This window comes from Bufo bufo, chromosome 1 (assembly GCF_905171765.1).
Source record: "Bufo bufo chromosome 1, aBufBuf1.1, whole genome shotgun sequence".
NCBI lineage: Eukaryota > Metazoa > Chordata > Amphibia > Anura > Bufonidae > Bufo > Bufo bufo.
Genome location: NC_053389.1, coordinates 591,282,027 through 591,306,581, shown reverse-complemented (window position 1 = coordinate 591,306,581; position 24,555 = coordinate 591,282,027). Strand labels below are relative to the sequence as shown.

The window sequence follows — 24,555 nt, the reverse complement described above, 5'->3', positions numbered from 1 at the left end:
TTTTTGCAGACCCATTGAAGTGAATGGGTCCACATCTTATCTGCATAAAAAAACAACAGACACGGAAACAAACAACGTTCGTGCGCATGTAGCCTAAGAGATCTTGTTTGTAAACCTTCAGTTTTTTTATCACGCGCATGAAAAACGCATCAAAACGCATTGCACCCACGTGGAAACAACTTAAAGCAGTCGCAGACAAAACTGACTGAACTTGCTTGCAAAATGGTGCGATTTTCCCTGAGCGCATCTGGACCTAATCCGTCATGCTCATGTGAAAAAGAGGCCTAAAGGGGGCACGTAAACCTTGACAAAACTAGATTAAAAGTCCCAAGGTGCAATAGTTGACCTAAGCAAAAGGTTTCAGCCCATCAGCTGCTTTTCTAAAATTTCACCACACATTGATCTTTTCATCAAATGCCACATTTAAAGCGGAGTAGACCTGCACTCAGAGTGCTAGGTTGAATACCTTTAAGACTGACAAACTGCCATGGTGGCATGCTATTACAATAGGACGCCTGAATTCAGTGAGCTCTGTAGAACAAGCCCAACAAATTTTTGTAAAGGCAGACAGTATAGCTAGATGCTGGATTTTATACACCTGTGGCAAAGGGACTGAATGAAACACCCGAATTCAATGATTAAGTGTGTCCCGGTACTTTTTTCCCATAAAGCACATGTCTAATTTATGTAGTCCTCTTGCACTATAATAAAGACAATCCTTACAAGTCACCTGGCAAAAGTCTTGGAGTAAGCAGACTATGTTGATGAGATCCGGAATGAGTATCTACCCAATCAGCCTGCAAATTACCGGAACAATGTCTGTCACATAGGGATCCTCTTCGATGGTGTGAATCAGCACGATGTTCAAATTCACGTGGGAAGTCTGGAATGAAGAATAAAAATGACCAAGCCATATGCAAAATAATTATATTCCCCAAAAAAAAAAAAAAAAAAAAGTACACAATTAATAAAAGCACAAACTACTAGTCTATTGGTTCTGCATAAAGCAGATAAGAGCAACCATCATGTGTTATTATAAGTACATACATCATAGCAGCCACTAAGAGCAGAAGAGGACAGACATCACTCAAATGAGAACGTCAAGAGGCCTTTCATTGTGCTACAAGATGCTGCCTTTTATACAGTAGTACCCTGCTCTTCTGTACAACATGCCAAGAGCAGGATTACACTGTACCTACTAGATTACGAAGAACATGTCGGACATTCCATTTACAGTGACTTTCAAAACTGTTTGGATGACTGGCATAAGCGTTGAGTGGATTTTAATGGTGTTGCGCAGTGGCTTAATATTGATGACCTTTGAGGATAGCGAAATACAAAAGTTGCAGAGCAGCACAAGTGGACCTCTCGACCAAGCCCGGAATGCACCAGCCGCGATAGGACCACAGATCCACAGCAGTCCAAGGAACAGTAGTAGAGCGCAAAAAGGGTCACAGCAGCATATCTGGTGTGTCTATTTATTGGAAGACAAGAGTGCACACACAAACAGGTACAACGTTTCGGCTACGCAGTAGCCTTTATTAAAGTATACAGATACTAAAAATGAGCAATCATATATACACCAAAGTGACCACTCCTATGACATACCAGAACCAATCAAATAGAGGCTCAATCAAATCAACGCATGTGTAACAATTAAAGACAGCCTAAACTCCAAATCAGGCTGTGATTAATAATAATGTGTACCTGATACCACATTGAATATCATCCAATTCCATCAACCATGTTAACACACCAAGTCGGCGTCTCAACAAGCATGTTGCGCATGTCAGTGACGTCACTGCGTTGTAATGTGGGCGTGCCGCCGTCCGAAACCACAGGGGTGCAACCGCACATCATACGGCAGCCGCACCTCATACAGTCAATCAGCGAGCGCATCCAGAGACCAAGGTCATGTGCGTCACCGGCCCACGTGACTGTCACATGACAGGCGCAAGGTCCTACATCATCGTAGTGGCGCAAGGTCCTACATCATCGTAGTGGATGCATGGAATAGCCTTCCTGCAGAAGTGGTAGCTGCAAATACAGTGAAGGGGTTTAAGCATGCATGGGATAGGCATAAGGCCATCCTTCATATAAGATAGGGCCGGGGGCTATCCATAGTATTCAGTATATTGGGCAGACTAGATGGGCCAAATGGTTCTTATCTGCCGACACATTCTATGTTTCTATGTTTCATCCATAAGAAAAAGGAAACATAAAAGACCTTATATATATATACCTAATGCATCTAGCCACGAATGTCCAGATGGGGACAAAAAACAATGTCTCGCACACACCTGATCACATCAAAGGAAGCTAGATGAATTGTCAAATAAACATCAGATAAGTTTCTTTAGCATCAGTCCATAACTTGTGATGAATGATCTATAATCAAATTATCAATAGACAGACATCGAAAGAGGAAGAAAACGGATGGGACAATGGGTACCAGTATATATAGATGGCGTAAATGACAATATAGAACTGTACCCCGAGGGGGACAGGTAATTAAGTGCAAAAATATACCATAAAATACCTTGAGGCATTCCGTCATAATAGAGGTCTATGGCCTGCATAACGGATCCGTCCCGTTTCCATTATACAGGAAAAGACTCCCCTGCATAACGGAAGCGGGACGGATCCGTTATGCAGGCCAGAGACTTCTATTATGACGGAATGAATAACGGAATGCCTCTAAAGGCATTCTGCTATGCATTCAGTCATAGAATTGCGTTATGGTCCGTGGTAACGGAATCCATAACACAATTCTGCTTTTACCACCAAACGAAGTGTGAACAAATTTCATAACATGAAATTCATTTATCTCTAGTCATCAATATCAGATCAAAGAGGGTCACTTAAAAGGGGTTCTCCAGGAATTGAAAAAAAAAAATTAAAAAATTATAACAGAATATTTTATTATATATTCACAAATACCTCTCATTACTTAGAATGTCTTGTTTTTTCTAGGGAGCAATCATTAGGAGAAATAAAATGGCCACCGTTTTATCAGTACACACAAAACCTGTCCTAATCACACAGGAGGACAAGTTTTACTTGATCACAATAAACCATAGTGCTGCCTCATCTTCCTCTCTGCTCTGCCTGTCAGAAATCATGATCCTGAATACAGGTGAATCTCTGTGGGAATGGAGATGATGAGGAGACATGAGAGGTGTGGCTAATGAGCAGAAGCACTTGTATGCAGTCTCCATTACCACAGCCCCATATTACTACAGTCTGTCCTGTCCGTCCTCTGTACTTCATGAACTAAATTCCCCAAAGAGTCAGCTAAAATTCTTATCTGTATTCAGGATCATAATCCCTGACAAGTAGAGGAGGATGAGGCAACTCTTTACTTCAGTGTTGTGAAGTAACTTGTCCTCATGTGTGATCAGGACAGGTTTGGTGTGAACTAATGGGACAGTGGCCATTTTGTTTCCCCTGATTGCTCCCCAGACAAAACGAGCCATTATAAATAATAAAGTATTTGAGAATAAATATTACTTTATTATAAATAAATATAAGTATTTTCATGTTCTTAATTCCCAGAGAACGCTTTAAATGAGACAAGCAGTTGTAATAACACTATGCAGCCTCTATGAAGGAGACAACATGCAGGTAATCTTGAAGAGGATGCATGCTCACACAAAAGTGCCACCACCTCCCCAGGAATTACCTTGATTGGTGCCTTCCTCTTCCAATCAGGTATCTGAAGTGAAGTCCAGGAAGAGCGCATCATTGTAATTCAGGGAAAGATTGTTGGAACCAAAGCAGAGTTCGGTTTCAAGTTTTAAAGTGGTTTTCCCAATTTTAAAAATGTAATTACTGAACTTATTTAACAAAGTCACACACGACTTTGCGAATAACTTATTTCGACTCATCGGAGCCAATACATTCTAATAGACGAATCTCTGTACAGTATTATTCTGAAGTTTTGAACAAAGTGACTTCGGATGGAGCATTTGAAGCTAGCTTGGCTAAACACTAGTTATTACTTTAAATGGGACTTTTTTGTTATATATACAGGCATTTGATCATATTGGTCCACACATCCTATCCACTGTACCTATTTTTTCAGCAGTTATGCCCAGAAATCATTGCAGTGCCCTTAATATGACTGCTTGTATAAAATTACACCAATTAAGCCTCATTCACACAGTGTTTCACGGACGTGTGCAGTTCGTGTTCTTCATGGACAGCACACGTCCCCATTCATTTTAATGTGTGTACTCAGACATCAGCGTTTTACCACGGTCCGTAGGTCAGTTTTTGTAGCATGGACGCATGCTCTATTGTCTGTGTTCACGGATCCATCACGCCCATTACAGTCTATGGGTCCGTGAAAGCCACGGATGCCATCCGTGTTTTATGGATCATTAGGAAGAGATGCTTTGAAAATAATTTTTCAGCTGTGCAGGGTGAGTGAAACACACAGACAGCAAAAAACGGACACAGATCCTTCACTGACAGCTTCAGGGATGTATCACCAACCACCTTCTCACGGATTTGAGCATGGACAAGGACATGTGAATGGGGCTTTAGTAATAATTTTCCTATAAATTTCTAAATGTGATTTAAACCCCAAAACAGATCTCAGTTGATGAGTCTGATGAAGGGAAGACTACACATTAAAAGTATATCAACCATCAAAATGGGCACGTTATCATTAAATTGTATAAAACGTGGGAAAGTGGATCAGGTTTTACATGTGCCTTCTGTATATATGAGGGAAAGGATCGCAAGCGGAATTCACCAGGGTGTCCCCAATATTTCAGAACCAATAGAAAAATCCACCTATTTTTGCAGATGGGGTATAACCTATATCTAGTCAGTTTCTGCGGCAGAATGTCTTCTTTTCAAATACCTAGAATAACAAAACACTGGGGCGTAAGGCTAAATTAGAGAAGACCAAGGGATATCCACAAGCATTGGTCAGACAGATACTAAAAACAGGGATCAGCCAGTCTCCGCTGGCATGACATACGGTACTTAGTACTCTTCATACTGATGCCACCATTGCAAAAATGGTTTAAGGAGAAACACGCAGTACTTTTGTCCAGATTGGCCCAGCATTGTGCATTCCTGATAGGGATCGACCGATTATCGGTTTTACCGATATTATCGGCCGATATTGAGGATTTTGAACGTTATCGGTATCGGCATCTATTTTGCCGATATACCGATAACGTATTGGGAACACAGAACGCGCTGCTCTCAGCGCGTTCTGTGTTCCCTCCGCAGCATAGGGGAGAAGGAAGCAGTGTCTCCTCCCCCTGTGATGCTGCTGCCGCTGCCGCCAATGGCAGGAGAGGAGACAAGAGGAGGGGAGGGGCTGTGGCCGCTGCGCCACAAATCAAGATGAGTCTTTCATTAATTCATATACAGGAGGCGGGAGCTGGCTGCAGAATCACATAGCCGGCTCCCGACCTCTATGAACGGCAGCTGCGGTCCGCGGTAGTTAACCCATTAGGTGCCGCGGATCGCAGCTACCGTTCATAGGGGTCGGGAGCCGGCTATGTGATTCTGCAGCCAGCTCCCGCCTCCTGTATATGAATGAGAGACTTATTATGTTCATTGGTAGCGCAGTGCACCCCCCCCCCCCAAGCCCCCTAGTATTAATCATTGGTGGCGCAGTGCGCCCCGCACCCCCATCCCAATAGTAAAAACATTGGTGGCGCAGTCCCCCCCTCCCAATAGTAAAATCATTGGTGGCAGTGGCCACAGGATCCCCTCTCTCCTGCTCCTCCGATCGGAGCCCCAGCAGTGTAAGCCTGGGGCTCCGATCGGTTACCATGGCAGCCAGGACGCTACTGAAGCCCTGGCTGCCATAGTCAGCTCCATGCTGCTGTGTGCACAAAGCACAGAGCAGCAGGGACAGTGTGAGATCCTATTCACCCTGATAGAGATCTATCAGGGTGAATAGGACAAGGGTTCTAGTCCCTAAGGGGGCTAAAAGTTAGTAAAAAAAAAAAAATTAACCACTTCCCATCTGGGCCCTTTGCCCCCTTCCTGACCAGGCCAAATTTTGCAAAACTGACATATCTCACTTTATGTGGTAATAACTTTGGAACACCTTTATTTATCCAAGTCATTCAGAGATTGTTTTCTCGTGACACATTGTACTTCATGATAGTCATAAATTTGAGTCAAAATATTTCACCTTTATTTATGAAAAAAAAAAATCACAAATTTACCCAAAAATTTGAAAAATTCGCAATTTTCTAAATTTCAATTTCTCTGCTTTTAAAACAGAAAGTGATACCTCATAAAATATTTATTATTTAACATTCCCCATATGTCTACTTTATGTTGGCATCATTTTGGAAATGTCATTTTATTTTTTTAGGACGTTAGAAGGCTTAGAAGTTTAGAAGCAATTCTTCAAATTTTTAAGAAAATTGCCAAAACCCACTTTATAAGGACCAGTTCAGGTCTGAAGTCACTTTGTGGGGCCTACATAGTGGATACCCCCATAAATGACCCCATTGTAGAAACTACACCCCTCAAGGTATTCAAAACCGATTTTACAAACTTTGTTAACCCTTTAGGCGTTCCACAAGAATTAAAGGAAAATGGAGATCAAATTTTTAAATTTCACTTTTTTGGCAGATTTTCCATTTTAATCAATTTTTTTCTTTAACACATCGATGGTTAACAGCCAAACAAAACTCAATATTTATTACCCAGATTCTGCGGTTTACAGAAACACCCCACATGTGGTCGTAAACTGCTGTATGGGCACATGGCAGGGCACAGAAGAAAAGGAACTCCACATGGTTTTTAGATGCCATGTCCCATTTGAAGCCCCCTGATGCACCCTTACAGTAGAAACTCCCAAGAAGTGACCCCATTTTGGAAACTAGGGGATAAGGTGCCAGTTTTATTAGTACTATTTTTGGGTACATATGATTTTTTGATCATTCATTATAACACTTTATGGGGCAAGGTGACCAAAAAATTGGTTGTTTTAGCACAGTTTCTATTTATTTATTTTTACAGCGTTCACCTGAGGGGTTCAGTCAAGTGACATTTTTATAGAGCAGATTGTTACGGACGTGGCGATACCTAATATGTATACTTTTTCTCATTTATTAAAGTTTTACACAATAATAGCATTTTTGAGAGCTATAGTTTTTTTATTTTTTGAGAGATTTTCTTATGTAGGGGCTCATTTTTTGCGGGATGAGGTGACGGTTTTATTGGTACTATTTTGTGGGACATACGCGTTTTTGATCACTTGGTGTTGCACCTTTTGTGATGCAAGGTGACAAAAATTGCTTGTTTTGACACAGTTTTATTATTATTTTTTTTTTTTTACGGTGTTCACCCGAGGGGTTAGGTCATGTGATATTTTTATAGAGCTGGGTTTACGGACGCGGCAATACTAAATATGTCTATTTTATTTTTATTTTTTCTATTTTTAATTTTTTTTTTTTATTCCTTAGGCCTCTTTCACACTTGCGTTGTCCGGATCCGGCGTGTACTCCACTTGCCGGAATTACACTCCGGATCCGGAAAAACGCAAGTGTACTGAAAGCATTTGAAGACGGAACCGTCTTCCAAATGCTTTCAGTGTTACTATGGCACCCAGGACGCTATTAAAGTCCTGGTTGCCATAGTAGGAGCGGGGAGCGGGGGAGCGGTATACTTACAGTCCGTGCGGCTCCCGGGGCGCTCCAGAATGACGTCAGAGCGCCCCATGCGCATGGATGACGTGATCCATGCGATCACGTGATCCATGCGCTTGGGGCGCCCTGACGTCACTCTGGAGCGCCCGGGGAGCCGCACGGACTAGTAAGTACACTGCTCCCCCGCTCCCCGCTACACTTACCATGGCTGTCAGGACTTTAGCGTCCCGGCAGCCATGGTAACCACTCTGAAAAAGCTAAATGTCGGCTCCGGCAATGCGCCGAAACGACGTTTAGCTTAAGGCCGGATCCGGATCAATGCCTTCCAATGGGCATTAATTCCGGATCCGGCCTTGCGGCAAGTGTTCCGGATTTTTGGCCGGAGCAAAAAGCGCAGCATGCTGCGGTATTTTCTCCGGCCAACAAACGTTTCGTACCGGAACTGAAGACATCCTGATGCATCCTGAACGGATTACTCTCCATTCAGAATGCATTAGGATAATCCTGATCAGGATTCTTCCGGCATAGAGCCCCGACGACGGAACTCTATGCCGGAAGACAATAACGCAGGTGTGAAAGAGCCCTTACTTGGGATTTTTTTTTTTTTTTTTTTTCAACCCTTTATTTTATTTTTATTTTATTTTACACTTTTCGTCCACCATAAGGTCATACAAGACCTCTGGGGGACATTTACTTCACTTTTTTTTTTTTTTTTACACTGTTGATTTCTCCTGTAACTGGGGCTGACATAGTAGCCCCAGTTACAGGACAAATGCACCCCTATAGAGGCTGTACAGCAGCAATCCAGCCTCAGAGCAGGGCTCCCTGCACTCTCCGGTCCCGGCGGTCACATGACCGCCGGGCCGGAACAGGAAGCGCACAGCGCTTCCTGCTCTGCAGACACAGCGCTCGGTGAGCGCTGTGTCTGCAGCGATCGTGAAGGCAGGGACACCTGGGCACTGTCCCTGCCTTGTCTTAGGGTTGCCCTGCTGTCACTGACAGCGGGCAACCCGATCAGCAGCTGCACGATTAGCGTGCAGCTGCTATTTCTGACAGGACGTTTTAAAACGTGCTGTCAGAAATAGACGTCCACCCATAGGACGTTTATATCCTATGGGCGGATGTGAGGCGGTTAAGTATAAATGAAAAAGATTTTCAAAAAAAAAAAAAATACACGTTAACAATAAACATTAATTTTCAGCAGATTTGTGTAGGAAAAAATTTTTTCCTCAAAAATAAAAATACCCAGAATATCGGTATAAATTATCGGCTATCGGCCTGAAAGTTGACAAATTATCGGTATCGGCCCTAAAAAATCAATATCGGTCGATCCCTAATTCCTGATTAGAGTTGTTGCGATACCAAATTTTTGATTCGGTTTCGATACCATGAAAAAGTATTGCGATACTCGATACCATTCGATACCACGCGAAAAAAATAAACAAAAAAAGCCACGTGCATTCCTCATTTTTAAAAATGGCGAATCGCGCAGTTTTTATTTTATTTTTTCTGTTCCGGCATTCACCACCTAGATTTTTTTTTTTATATTTTAATAGTTTGGACTTTTCTGACGTGGCGATGTAATATGTTTATTTATATATTTTATATGTGAAATTGGGAAAAGGGGGGTGATTTATACTTCATATTTTAGTGTTTTGTTTTTTTTTCACTTTTTATTTAATAACTATTTCCCCCCTTAGGGGCTAGAACCTGGGATCTTTCATCCCTTTTCCTATTCACCCTGATAGATCTCTATCAGGGTGAATAGGACTCCACACTGTCCCTGCTGCTCTGTGCTTTGTGCACACAGCATCAGGGATGTTACCATGGCAACCAGGGCTTCTGTAGCGTCCTGGCTGCCATGGTAACCGATCGGAGCCCCAGGCTTACACAGCTGGGGCTCCGATCAGAAGCTGCCACTGCACCACCAATGAGGGGGAGTGGAGAGGTCCCTGTGGCCACTGCCACCAATGATTTTAATACTGGAGGGTTGAGAGGGGCCGGCGCACTGTGCCACCAATGATTTTAATGGGATGGGGGGATTGAGGGGGGGGGCACACTGCACCACCAATGATTTTACCCCTTTATACAGGAGGCGGGTACTAGCAGATCAGCGGCAGTTAACTGCCGCTGATCGCAGCTCCCTGTCAGGGGCAGGGTGCCGGCAATGCGATTCTGCTGCCGGCACCCGCCTCCTGTATGTGTTAAAGACTGACTACTGTATATGAGTCCAGACTTTCACCATCAGGCCACACAGAGCGGCGCCCAGCGATGTCTCAGCACTCACCATTTAGTCCTGGGCGCCGCTCCGTTCGCCCGCAGTGCCCCATTACTGTCTCCTCTCCTGCTCCACATGCTGCTGATTACTATCGGAGCGATGGGAGGAGACATCAGCTTCACTAGTGGGCGTTCCTTCTCCCTGGCTGTAGCGCTGTCCAATCGCAGCGCAGGGAAAAGGAACGCCCACTAGTGAAGCTGATGTCTCCTCCCATCGCTCCGATAGTAATCCTATCATTGGTGGCGCAGTGCGCCCGCCCCTCCTCCGCCCCTCTCTTCTTATTGCCGCCCCTCCTCCACCCCCTCTCTTCTCATTGCCGCCCCTCCTCCGCCCCTCTCTTCTCATTGCCGCCCCTCCTCCGCCCCTCTCTTCTCATTGCCGCCCCTCCTCCGCCCCTCTCTTCTCATTGGTGGCAGCGGCAGCAGCACAGGGGGGAGGGAGGACAGCTTCCTTCTCCCCGTGCTGCTGAGAGAGAACATGAGCGCGCCGATAGCAGCGCGCTCATGTTCAGAGATACTAGACTGCGCAGAAGCGCAGCCCAGTATCGAAAAAACGGAAATCCCGGTATCGTATCGATACCGGGACAAAAGTATCGATTGGGTATCGAAATTTCGATACCCGCAACAACCCTATTCCTGATAGTTTTAAAACTTTTCATATGAAGGGGTATTCCGGTTACACAAATCAGTATCTATGTTAGAGTTTTACCATGCAAATGGCTGACTAATAACGTTATTACCAATTTTGCAGTCTTTATCTATAATAAAAGTACCTTTTTTGAGCAGCCAGCCTTTTGTCTATTCAAAGTTTTCCATGGATAGGGCCTGTAGTTTTCTGTGTAGCATGGTCGAGCATGCTCAGTGATTCTCTGTCAAGCTTACTTCCTCATAATCAGGATGAGCGTTTGCCTTCAAGTAAAGCACAGAGACAGCGGGGCATGTAAGCCACGCCCACTCATGGGCATGTTTTGTATTAGCCCCCACGACAGTGCAAGAGAATCATGGGCAATGTTCGTTTCCATCTCATGTGATGTAAGGGAAAGTGCCATAACAGTTAGGCCTCTTGCACACGACCATACAGGTTTTTCAGTATTTTGCGGTCCGCGATAAACGGATCCGCAAAAAAAAAAAAAAAAAAAATAGATGACGTCCGTGTGCATTTTTTTTTTTGCAGAATGGAACATCTGGCCCTTGATAGAACAGTACTATCCTTGTCCGTTATGCGGACAATAATAGGACATGTTCTATCTTTAAACGGAAAGGAAAAACAGAAATGGAAGGCATATGGAGCACTTTCCGTTTTTTTTGCGGATCCATTGAAATAAATGGTTCCGTATACGGAGCGTAAAAAATAGATAGAATGAATATATTAGAGAGATATATATCTATATCTCCATGTCGTGTGTAAGAGGCCTAAGAGCAGATTACAGATCACAACAGCAGTAGGATAGAAGGTAATGCTGGACCCCTGAAAACTTTTTGTATGGGTTAAGACTCTTGGACACATGTTGTAGCGCAACAGTGCAAAAAATAGCTTACACAACCGGAATACCCCTTTAAGTAGGAGATTTTCATGTACACAGTACAGAAATCAACCTGCAGTGAAGATTTTTCAGTGTAGATTTCACCCTTTGCAACGCAAATAGTGAGATCTGGGGCAAATCCGCATGAAAAGTAGCATATGTGCATGTGATGAGAAAACGCAGCAAAAACCGCGCAAAGTCTACGGAAAATGTACATAAACTGCTGTGTGTTCTCTTATAGAGCTGCATCTTGGGGTATGTTACCATCTGCAGCAGCAGGCTTTGCCTGGTGATAACAGCCTGCCAGATTTCACCGCATCCTACAATTCACCACCACATCCCCGTTGACTATAATTGGATCCGGTTGCTTTCCTATATAAATGGCTGGGTTTCAGACGGACTATTTCAACACATTTACCAGATTTAATAGGAGATGCAATTCTTGCACACTACCCTTTCTAATTTCAATGGCCCTGAGGGCCCTTACACACCAGTTTTATACCAGTAGGGTTTATTTAAAAGGATAACTGTCGTATTATATTTTTTTGGGGAGTATTGGATTGTGGTGATTAACAACCTTAGCTCCCCTAGCTTAAACACCCTTAACCCCTTAAGGACTCAGCCCTATTTCACCTTAAGGACCAGGCCATTTTTTGCAAATCTGACCAGTGTCACTTTAAGTGCTGATAACTTTAAAATGCTTTGACTTATCCAGGCCATTCTGAGATTGTTTTTCCAGAGCTGTGGAGTCGGTAGATAAATGGTCCGACTCCTCAGTTTTTGGTAACTCCGACTCCTCTGTATTTAATATGCAAATGTATTTTATACTATAAAATACATTTGCATATTAAATACAGAGGAGTCGGAGTTACCAAAAACTGAGGAGTCGGACCATTTATCTACCGAAATACATTTGCATATTAAATACAGAGGAGTCGGAGTTACCAAAAACTGAGGAGTCGGACCATTTATCTACCGAAATACATTTGCATATTAAATACAGAGGAGTCGGAGTTACCAAAAACTGAGGAGTCGGACCATTTATCTACCGACTCCACAGCCCTGGTTTTTTCATCACATATTGTACTTCATGACACTGGTAAAATGAAGTCAAAATTTTTATTTTTTTTTGCATAAAAAAATACCTAATTTACCAAAAATTTGGAAAAATTTGAAAATTTCAAAGTTTCAGTTCCTCTACTTCTGTAATACATAGTAATACCCCCAAAAATTGTGATGACTTACCATTCCCCATATGTCTACTTCATGTTTGAATTATTTTGGGAATGATATTTTATTTTTTGGGGATGTTACAAGGCTTAGAAGTTTAGAAGCAAATCTTGAAATTTTTCAGAAATTTACAAAAACCCAATTTTTAGGGACCACTAGAGCTCTGAAGTCACTTTGCGAGGCTTACATAATAGAAAATGACCCCATTCTATAAACTACACCCCTCAAGGTATTCAAAACTGATTTGACAAACTTCGTTAACCCTTTAGGTGTTGCACAAGAGTTATTGGCAAATGGGGATAAAATTTGAGAATTTAATTTGCCTAATTTTCCATTTTAACCCCAATTTTTTCCACTAACAAAGCAAGGGTTAACAGCCAAACAAGACTATCTTTATTGCCGTGACTCTGCCGTTTACAGAAACACTCAATATGTGGCCGTAAACTACTGTACGGCCACACAGCCAAGCATAAAGTGAAAGGTGCGCCGTTTGGTTTTTGGAAGGCAGATTTTGCTGGACTGTTTTTTTGACACCATGTCCCATTTGAAGCCCCCCTGATGCACCCCTAGAGTAGAAACTCCATAAAAGTGACCCCATCTAAGAAACTACACCCCTCAAGGTATTCAAAACTTATTTTACAAACGTCGTTAACCCTTTAGGTGTTGCACAAGATTTAATGGAAAATAGAGATACAATTTTCCATTTTAATATTTTTTTTCCAGTTACAAAGCAAGGGTTAACAGCCAAACAAAACTCATTATTTATGGCCCTGATTATGTAGTTTACAGAAACACCCCATATGTGGTCGTAAAATGCTGTACGGTCACACGGCAGGGTGTAGAAGGAAAGGAAAGGAATGCCATACGGTTTTTGGAAGGCAGGTTTTGCTGGACTGTTTTTTTTTAAACCATGTCCCATTTGAAGCCCCCCTGATGCACCCCTAGAGTAGAAACTCCAGAAAAGTGACCCCATTTTAGAAACTACGGGATAGGGTGGCAGTTTTGTTGGTACTAGTTTAGGGTACATATGATTTTTGGTTGCTCTATATTACACTTTTTGTGCAGCAAGGTAACAATAGCTTTTTTAGCACCGTTTTTTTTTTTGTTATTTACAACATTCATCTGACAGGTTAGATTAGGCATCCTCAAACTGCGGCCCTCCAGCTGTTGCAAAACTACAACTCCCAGCATGCCTGAACAGCCTACAGGTTTTAGCCTACAGCAGAGCATTGTGGGAGTTGTAGTTTTACAACAGCTGGAGGGCCGCAGTTTGAGGATGCCTGGGTTAGGCCTCTTTCACACTTGCGTTGTTGGGATCCGGCATGCACTTCCGTTGCCGGAGGTGCCTGCCGGATCCGTAACAACGCAAGTGTACTGAAAGCATTTGAAGACGGAACCGTCTTCCAAATGCTTTCAGTGTTACTATGGCACCCAGGACGCTATTAAAGTCCTGGTTGCCATAGTAGTAGTGGGGAGCGGGGGAGCGGTATACTTACAGTCCGTGCGGCTCCCCGGGCGCTCCAGAATGACGTCAGAGCGCCCCATGCGCATGGATGACGTGATCCATGTGATCACGTGATCCATGCGCTTGGGGCGCCCTGACGTCACTCTGGAGCGCCCGGGGAGCCGCACGGACGGTAAGTATGCTGCTCCCCGCTACACTTACCATGGCTGTCAGGACTTTAGCGTCCCGGCAGCCATGGTAACTATTCAGAAAAAGCTAAACGTCGGGTCCGGCAATGCGCCGAAACGACGTTTAGCTTAAGGCCGGATCCGGATCAATGCCTTTCAATGGGCATTGATCCCGGATCCGGCCTTGCGGCAAGTCTTCAGGATTTTTGGCCGGAGCAAAAAGCGCAGCATGCTGCGGTATTTTCTCCGGCCAAAAAACGTTCCGTACCGGAACTGAAGACATCCTGATGCATCCTGAACGGATTACTCTCCATTCAGAATGCATTAGGATAATCCTGATCAGTATTCTTCCGGCATAGAGTCCCGACGACGGAACTCTATGCCGGAAGACAATAACGCAAGTGTGAAGGAGCCCTTAGATCATGTGGTAATTTCATAGAGCAGGTTGTCACGGACGCGGCGATACCTAATATTTATACAATTTTTTTAATTTATGTAAGTTTTACCCAATGATTTCATTTTTAAAACAAAAAAAAAAAAGTTTGTGTCTCCATAGTCTAAGAGCCATAGTTTTTTCAGTTTTTGGGCGATTATCTTAAGTAGGGTCTCATTTTTTGCGGGATGAGATGATTGTTTGATTTGCACTATTTTGGGGTGCATATGACTTTTTGATCGCTTGCTATTACACTTTTTGTGACACAAGATGACAAAAAATTGCTTTTTTTTTACACCGTTTTTATTTTTTATGGTGGTCACCTGAGGGGTTAGGTGAAAGGTCATGTGATATTTTTATAGTCGGTCGATACGGACGCGGCGATACCCAATATGTATACTTTTTTTCAATTTATCTAAGTTTTACACAATGATTTCATTTTTGAAACAAAAAAAAAATGATGTTTTAGTGTTTACATAGTCTAAGCCATAGTTTTTTCAGTTTTTGGGCGATTATCTTAAGTAGGGTCTCATTTTTTGCAGGATGAGATGACGGTTTGATTGTTACAATTTTGGCATACATGCAACTTTTTTGATCACTTATTACCTTTTTTTGGTAAGTAAGGTAGGCAAAATTTCAATTTCATCATAGTTTTTTATTTTTTATTTTTATGGCGTTCACCGTTCGGGTAAAGTAACATGACCGTTTTATAGATCAGGTCATTACGGACGCGGCGATACCAAACATGTGTAGGGAATTTTATTTTTTTAATTTTTAATCAGTGATAAATGTGTTTTTTGATTTTTACATTTTTTTACTTTTTTCTTTACCCAGACCCACTTGGTTCTTGAAGATACAGTGGGTCTGATGTCTGTATAATACAGTACAGTACTCTATATAGGGTACTGCACTGTATTTTACTTACACTGAACAGATCTATGCCTTCAGCACAGATCTGTTCAGCATCATGGACAGCAGGACGCCTGAGAAGGTGTCCTGTTGCCATGAGAACCTTCCCGGTCTGCCACAACTTCGCAGACGGGGAAGGGTGAGGACGGGGCTGGCGGAGGGCTGTCTGGGAGCTCTCTCCCTCTCCCATCGGGGGGCTGCAAAGGCACAGCAGCCCCCCGATCGGAGAGGGAGGGAGCTCCCTGAGCTGTTAACCTTATCCATACAGCGGTCCGTACAGACCGCTGTATGGAAAGGATTAAATGGCTGACATCGCATCACCGATGTCAGCCGTTTATACCAGGGTGTAAGCAATGTGCTGGCACCCTGGTATACCCACTCTACACCAACGATTATTCAATGGGAGGCGGGCGGGGGATATTTTTTGTCACAAGTTAGCGGAAAATGATTTTTTTATTTTATTTTTTTCTTACAAAGTCTCATATTTCACTAACTTGTGACAAAAAATAAAATTTTACATGAACTCGCCATGCCCCTCACGAAATACCTTGGGGTGTCTTCTTTCCAAAATGGGGTCACTTGTGGGGTATTTATACTGCCCTGGCATTTTAGGGGGACCTAAAGCGTGAGAAGTAGTTTGGAATCCAAATGCGTAAAAAATGCCCTTTGCGCACCTAGGCTGCAAAAAAGTGTCACATGTGGTATCGCCGTACTCAGGAGAAGTAGGGCAATGTGTTTTGGGGTGTATTTTTACATATACCCATGCTGGGTGAGAGAAATCTCTGTAAATGACAACTTTTCCCATTTTTTTGATACAAAGTTGTCAATTTACAGAGATATTTCTCTCACCCAGCATGGGTATATGCAAAAAGACACCCCAACACACATTGCCCTACTTCTCCTGAGTACGGCGATACCACATGTGTGACACTTTTTTGCATCCAAGATGCGCAAAGGGGCCAAAAGTCCAACGAGTACCTTTTAGGAGGGCATTTTTAGGCATTTGGATTCCAGACTTCACGCTTTAGGGCCCCTAAAATGCCAGGGTATTCCGTGAGGGGCATGGCGAGTTCATAGAATATTTTTGCACAAGTTAGCGGAAATAGATTTTTTTTTTTTTCCCTCACAAAGTCTCCCTTTCCGCTAACTTGTGACAAAAAGTTCAATCTTTCATGGACTCAATATGCCCCTCAGCGAATACCTTGGGGTGTCTTCTTTCTAAAATGGGGTCATTTGTGGGGCGTTTGTACTGCCCTGGCATTTGAGGGTCTCCGCAATCATTACATGTTTGGCCAGCATTAGGAGTTTCTGCTATTCCAATTAGGCCTCATGCACACGACCGTTGTTTGGGTCCGCATCCGAGCCGCCGTTTTGGCGGCTCGGATGCGGACCCATTAATTTCAATGGGGCCGCAAAAGATGCAGCCCTGCTAAAAAAAATATAACATGTCCTATTCTTGTCCGAGCTTTGCGGACAAGAGTAGGCATTTATATTGCCGGCGCCCGTGCAGTCAACACGAGCGCCTTCCGTTTTTTGCGCATCCACGGTTTGCGGACCGCAAAAAACGGTACGGTCGTGTGCATGAGGTTTTATATTGAGCATACGGGTAATGAGATTTTTTTTTCGTTCAGCCTCTGGGCTGAAAGAAAAAATGAACGGCACAGATTTCTTCATTCGCATCGATCAATGTGGATGAAAAAATCTCTGCCAAAAAATGTGCAAAAAAAAAAGCTGCGATCGCTAATAAAGATCCAAAAAGCTCAAAAGTGATCTTTATAGCGCCGCAGCGATTTTACGGTATTTTTGCAGTGATCAGAAAAAAGACTTACATTACTCTTACCGGTAATCGTTTTTTCCCTTTAGCCTCCACAACGGCAGTAAACATGGAGATTATCCCGCCTTCTCAGGGACAGGAAAACAGCTTTGTGGACCAGCCCATATAAGGCCCCCTCCCTCTTACCTCTCCAGTTAGTAACCTAGTACTCAGAGATAAATGCAAGGAAGGTTTAATAAAGAACAAAAGTAACAAATATCAGAGCCAGTCTGCTCTAACTTAGAAGAACATATATATTTCATCAATAGAATATATAAGTATGAATACGTATTAAATAATGTATATCTAAATATAGTAGATTTTTTTTTTTTTTTTTGGGGGGGAATTCCTCCTGCCGTTGTGGAGGCTAAAGGGAAAAAACGATTACCGGTAAGAGTAATGTAAGTCTTTTCCCTACGCCTCCACAACGGCAGTAAACATGGAGGAAGTAACATAGGATAATAGCCTAGGGTGGGACAACTGCAGATAGGACTCTCCGCCCAAAGGCTAAATCCCTATTTGCAGAAACATCTAACTTGTAATGTCTAAAAAATGTACATGGATTGGACCATGTGGCTGCACGGCAGATGTCCTCTAAGGAAGCTGAAGCACCCTCGGCCCAGGATGTGGCTAGGGCCCTGGTAGAGTGAGCTTTGAGAAACGGTGGAGGAGGAACACCCTCTGTCTGGTAGGCTAGATAGATACAGGACTTGATCCATCTTGATATTGAAGTTTTGCTGGCAGCTTTCCCCTTCAACATGCCCAGGTATTGAATTAGAAGTTGATTAGTCTTCCTAATCTCCTTAGTGGCTTCCAGGTATTGGAGGACACATCTCCTGACGTCCAGGTTATGAAAAAGTCTCTCTTTTTCGTTCTTTGCCTGAGAACAAAAGGAGGGAAGGATAATTTCCTGTTGGCAGTGGAATTTAGAGACTACTTTTGGGAGGAATTCAGGAGCATGTTTTAGTGTGATCCTGTCGTCAGAAACGGAAAGGTATGGAGGCAGGATAGAAAAGGCTTGTATTTCGCCTACCCTTCTGGCCGTAGTGATGGCTAGCAGGAATGATGTCTTAAGAGTAAGAATTCTTAAGGGTATATCTGTAATAGGCTCGAATGGAGGGTACATAAGCTTGGACAGTACCAAGCTTAAGTCCCAGGGAGGCACTAGGGATCTTAACCTAGGGCGAATCCTGATGGCTGCCTTAAAAAACCTTTTTATTATTTCCATGTTAGCCAGTTTACAGTCCATAAATACACTCAAGGCTGCTATCTGAACCTTCAAAGTACTTACTGCGAGGCCTTTATCCAACCCTGCTTGGAGAAAGTCCAGTATGAGGGACATCTGAGGTTCTCCTGATGGGTCGTATTTATCCTCCCCGAAGAGTAGAAAGGATTTCCAGGCCCTCAGATATATTTTCGAGGTGACTGGTTTCCTACTAAGAAGTAAGGTGGAGATCACTTTCCTAGAGAAACCTTTGTTCCTCAGGATGTTTCTTTCAGCCTCCAGGCCGTCAGACGGAGTTGGGCGACTTGAGGATGAGAGACCGGACCCTGAAGTAGAAGGTCTGGGCGAGGAGGGAGGATCCAGAATTCTTCTCCTGCCAGAATCTTCAGGATCGGAAACCATGATCTGCGGGGCCAAAATGGAGTGATCAGGATGATTCGTACTCTTTCTTCTAAAATCTTTGCTATGACCCGCTGTATGAGGGAGAATGGTGGGAATGCATATAACAGGATTGGCGGCCAGGGTACCGAGAGCGCATCCACCTTTAAGGGTTGATCTTCTACCGCCAGAGAGTAGAAATTCGGAACCTGTCTGTTTTTTCTCCTGGCGAACAGGTCGATCTTCGGCGTTCCCCACCTGGAACAGATCTGCTTGAATACCTGAGGGTTTAGCATCCACTCTCCTGCGTTTAGCTGGTCCCGGCTGAGGAAGTCCGCCACCTGATTCTCTTTTCCTCTCACATGTGCTGCTGAAAGGGACTGAATATTCTTTTCTGCCCAACTGAAGATTTTTGTCACCACCAGGGCTAGCGACAGGCTTCTTGTGCCGCCCTGTTTGTTCAGGTATGCCACTGTTGTAGAGTTGTCCGACAAGATCTTTACATTCCTCTGTAGGAGGGAGGGTGCAAATGTCTTCAGGGCTTCCCAAACCGCGGACAATTCTCTCTTGTTGGAGGAGGCTTTTTGCAGAACGAGACCCCACTGGCCTTGAGCTAGTTTCCCTTCCATGTGGGCTCCCCACCCTTGCTGGCTGGCGTCTGTAGTAATAACTACCTGATCCGATGGTCTCCAGGGTACTCCTTTCAAAAGATTTTTCCGATCTGCCCACCAATTCAAGGATGTTTTTACTGCATGAGGGATTTTTACCTTCTTGTTTAAGGATGTTTGTTTTTTGTCCCAGGTTCTTAAGAGAAATGATTGGAGGGTTCTTGAGTGGAACTGTGCCCATTTTACTGAAGGGATAGTGGATGTCATTAGACCCAGGATGACCATCATCTCTCTGAAAGAGACCAAGTGTTGTTTCTGAAATCTTCTCACTGTCGTGATCAGGCCATCTTGTTTCTGTAGAGGAAGAAAAGAGATCATTTTCTCCGAGTCCAACAGTACTCCTAGAAAGTTTATCTGGGTTGAGGGTATGAGACAGGATTTTTCCGTATTGATTATCCACCCCAGGTTGGTAAGTGTGGTCCGGATTGTCTGGAGCTGCAGGAGTAACAGATAGGATGATGGGGCTGCTATTAGGAAATCGTCTAGGTACGGAAAAAATAGAATTTCCTTTAGGTGAAAGAACTTGGATACTTCTGTTATGACCTTCGTGAAAAGCCTTGGGGCTGAGCTGAGACCAAACGGAAGTACCCGGAACTGGAAGTGGCACAGCTCTCCCTTGAACCATGTTGCCAGTCTGAGAAATTTCTGATCCTCCTTCTTGATGGGTATATGGTAGTAGGCATCTGCCAAATCTAATGTTACCATGGCGCCGTTTTTTGGGATCAGGCTGATGACTGTTTTTATGGTTTCCATCTTGAACCTTTTGTATATGATGTATTTGTTTAACATCTTCAGGTTTATTATTAATCTGAACGATCCGTTTGGTTTCTTTATCAAGAAGATCGGGGAGTAAAACCCTTTCTTCTGTTCCTGCTTTGGGACTGGGATGATGGCCCCTTTCTCCAGCAGAAGTCTCAACTGATGATCCATAGTTAGTTGGCTTATCTCCCCTGGACGAGGGTTCTCCATATATCTGTCTGGTGGGCAGGTTTTTAACTCTAGACTGTACCCATTTTTTATGACTGACAGCACCCATGGAGAGGCCTGGATATTTACCCAGGCTGGATAGAACTGGGACAGTCTTCCTCCCACTACGCTTTTGGCGTCATTGAGTAGAGGTGTGGGCCGATTTGTCAGGGTTAAACAGGAACCCTCTGCCTTTACCCCTATTGGACTGCCAGGTTGGTCTAGTGTCCTTTCTTTTTTGGTCCGGCCTACCTCGTTTCTGGGACCGAAAGGACCGTCTTTGTTGAAAAAATTTTGATTCTGTAGGAAAGCCCTTCTTTCTATCTGAAGCTTTCTCTAGAATGTCGTCCAAGGCCGTACCAAACACCCTATCTCCCTCACATGGCAGAGTGCACAGCTTGTTTTTAGAGGCTGTGTCACCCGACCAGGTGCGTAACCATACTGCTCTTCTAGCGGAGTTAGAGAGGGCAGCAGATCTGGCTGAAAGCTTCACTATGTCTGCTGACGCGTCTGCCATAAAATTAGCGGCTTGTTTTAGCATAGGTATAGAAGCTAGGATGTCTTCTCGTGGAGTGCCTGACTCTAGATGTTCCTCCAACTGTCCCAACCAAAGGCCCAGGGTTCTAGCTGTATAAGTTGCAGAGATCCCTGGTCTTAGAGTGGCCGTAGAGGATTCCCACATCTTTTTAAGGAGGCTTTCACATCTTTTGTCCATCGGATCTTTCAGAAGGCCGAGGTCTTCAAATGGAAGGGCAGTTTTTTTGGAGATTCTTGCTACTGGGGCATCTACTTTAGGGGTCTTATCCCAGGCCACAGAATCATCTTCCGCGAAAGGGTATTTTCTCTTTAACCACTTAGAGGCGGACTGTTTTTTCTCAGGGTCTCTCCATTCTGAGTGTATTAACGCTCGGATGTTAGGGTGGACGGGAAAAACACGTTTTTTCCTGTCCCCTAATCCAGCAAACAATTGGTCCTGTACTGAAAGGGGTTCTCTGGGCTCTTCCAGGTTTATTGTAGCCCTAATAGTTTTCAGAAGGGAATCCGTCTCCTCAACTGAACAGAGAGGTTTACCGCCTGCTTGATCTGAAGTATCAGAGTCAGACCCAGAGGAAATTTCACCTTCATCCAGGTCAGAGTCCTGCATATTAGAGACTATGGCTCCTGAGGTAGATGGTCTGGGAGGCAATGTAGATAACTTAGCTTCTACAGCTGCACCCACTTCTTCTCTGATTATGGTTTTCAGACTTTCAATTAAGGATGGGGTCTCCTCTGACACAACACTTTTGGCACAATGATTTCTTGTATGTACCAGACAGCGATTTCTTGCACATTACGCATTTTTTCTTCAAAGGCGGATCCTTTTTTGAGGATTCTTTACCCTGAGAGACACAAAGTTAGAGAGGAAAGTTTTATCCTTAGTCTCTAAAAGAGAAGGGTAAAGAACCACCACCAAGGAGACCCCCATACAGGATAAGCACCCTGTTATTTTAGTAATGGGAGGAGGCTTACCGGGCTAGAGGGCCTGGAGGTATCTGTGGGCCGCCTGGGCGAATCGTCAGCTTGCTGGGACATCTTTCTCAGGAGAAGAGCGCAGGAGCTGCATCTGGACGCCGGCAGCCGCGCTCTTTTACTTCCTGGTTCCCACTGATGACGACATATGCCCCGCCCCCCTCGCGTCACGCGCCGGCCTTCCGACGTCACATAGAATCCAACTGCCGGCGCGCGCGCATAGGGGAAGAAGTGGGGAGCGATCCCAGGCCCAGGAACGCTCCCCCGGCTCGCAGAACAGGGCCGGTCCGCACTGGACGCGGGTCCAAAGCCCGGGGTGGCCAGCAACGCTGGGCTTAAACCTCAGGGAAGGAGGAACTTTTATAGAGTTCCGCGACCCTATCCCCTGCCTCAGCCCTCCGGCCAGAGCCGGGATACAAACCGAAAAGGCTGGGCGCGTGACTGATCCATTCCGGCAAGTCCTGACCTTCTGAGGGACAGGAAAACAACTGGAGAGGTAAGAGGGAGGGGGCCTTATATGGGCTGGTCCACAAAGCTGTTTTCCTGTCCCTGAGAAGGTGGGATAATCTCCATGTTTACTGCCGTTGTGGAGGCGTAGGGAAAAAAACATTTCTGTCACTGCGGTGGGGCGGACTGAACGCAAGTGTGCGCACAAGATCAGGCCTGATTAATGACAGCGATGACGCTAATCAGTGACTGCGGTGCGGTGGGCGCTAACTCCCTAACAAGTGGCTAGCTAACTGGCTCTGATAAGGGACCCTTAGGCCCCATTCACACGTCTGCAATTCTGTTCCGCATTTTGCGGAACGAAATTGCAGACCCATTCATTTCTATAGGGACAGACTTTGTCCCGCTCGGATCCAGAATTGCGGATCTGAACTTCCGGGTCCGCACTTCCGTTCCGCAAAAATATAGAACATGTCCTATTCTTGTCCGCAATTGCGGACAAGAAAAGGCATTCTCTATATATAGTTCTGGCAATGTGCGGATCCGTAAAATGCAGAAAGCACATTGCCGGTGTCAGTGTTTTGCGGATCCGCGAATCCGTGGATCAGCAAAACACATATGGACGTCTGAATGGAGCCTTACAGGGGGGGTGATCAATGACAGGGGGGTGATCAGGGAGTCTATATAGGGTGATCAGGGGTTAAAAAGTGACAGGGGGAGGGGTGTAGTGCTTGGTGCTACGTACAGAGCTGCCTGTGTCCTCTGGTGGTCGATCCAAGCAAAAGGGACCACCAGAGGACCAGGTAGCAGGTATATCAGACGCTGTTAACAAAACAGCGTCTGATATACCTTTCTGGGGTTAAAAAACAAAAAAAATAAAAAATATCGGATCTACAGCCTGCCAGCGAATGATAGCCGCTGGCAGGCTGTAGATCAGCTCGTTTACCTTCCGATCCTGTGAACGCGCGCTCCTGTGTGCGCGTGTTCACAGGAAATCTCGCGTCATGACGCGCCGATGCGTCAACGAGGAATAACCCGGCCGCCCTCAAGACGCATCCCTGCGTTAGGCGGTCGGGAGGTGGTTAATATCACCTTGGTGGCCCCATTTCAACTTTTTACTGTGTATTCAATTACCCCTTAATTCCACATTTTTGTTCCCTGTACTGCCTACTTTTACCTGTGCTTAAAATAGGGTTGCTAGGCATGGTCCAGATAGACGGAGCACGCAGCGTGCAGGCTCACATTACTGACAGCCAGGGACTGTAAATGTAAATGATTAAAGCCAGGTCCTCCCCAGCAGCTGATAACAGTGCCTGGGCTGTGTGCACTTCTCCCTGTCCCTGCGCTTGGCAGACGCTCCCTCACTCAGCAGAGCTGGAGAATGCAGAGTTGAAACAGCACAGACCAGGGAAGGGAGATCTGCCATCTGCTCAGTGTATAAATGAAAGCAACATGTGGTAAGAAGACCCCTTTGTGCTGCAGGAGATTAACCCTTTAGGGGGGAGGCCTCTGGTTACTGACACATTTGGGGGGCTATTGTTACTGGGTAGTGCATGTGAGGAGCTCAATGCATTGTGGGTAGTGAGGGCAGGCGGGAATAGCCTCAGGGTGAGGGCAGTGGCGGCCATCTTAACTGAATAGTGAAATTGCAGTTTTATGCAGACTGGTTGCGAAGGGCTGAATCTTATTAAATATGGGGTAAGTCAGTCTAATAGTAACTGATTCTGGAATATCATGTTATTAGTAACTACATATATGAAAATTGAAATTAGGGTCTAAATGTGACAGTTATCCTTTAAGGGTGGGTTTGCACATGAGTTATGGTATTCCGTTATAACGGAACTCAGACAGAATGCAAAACGGAAGCATTTAAGAGACACATCCGTCATAATAGTCTATGGGCAGCAGAAC

The 24,555-nt window shown here is 44.5% G+C and overlaps 1 protein-coding gene across 1 annotated transcript in view; it reads right to left on the bottom strand.

Annotated features, from left to right (window-relative positions):
* Nucleotides 1–24,555, bottom strand: part of LOC120984808 (putative cation exchanger C521.04c) — a 158,661-nt gene that overhangs the window by 118,833 nt on the left and 15,273 nt on the right. Inside the window, exon 3 of the mRNA XM_040413434.1 lies at nt 731–883. Within this exon, the coding sequence (XP_040269368.1) occupies nt 731–883 (153 nt within the window). The remainder of the gene's footprint in view (nt 1–730; nt 884–24,555) is intronic.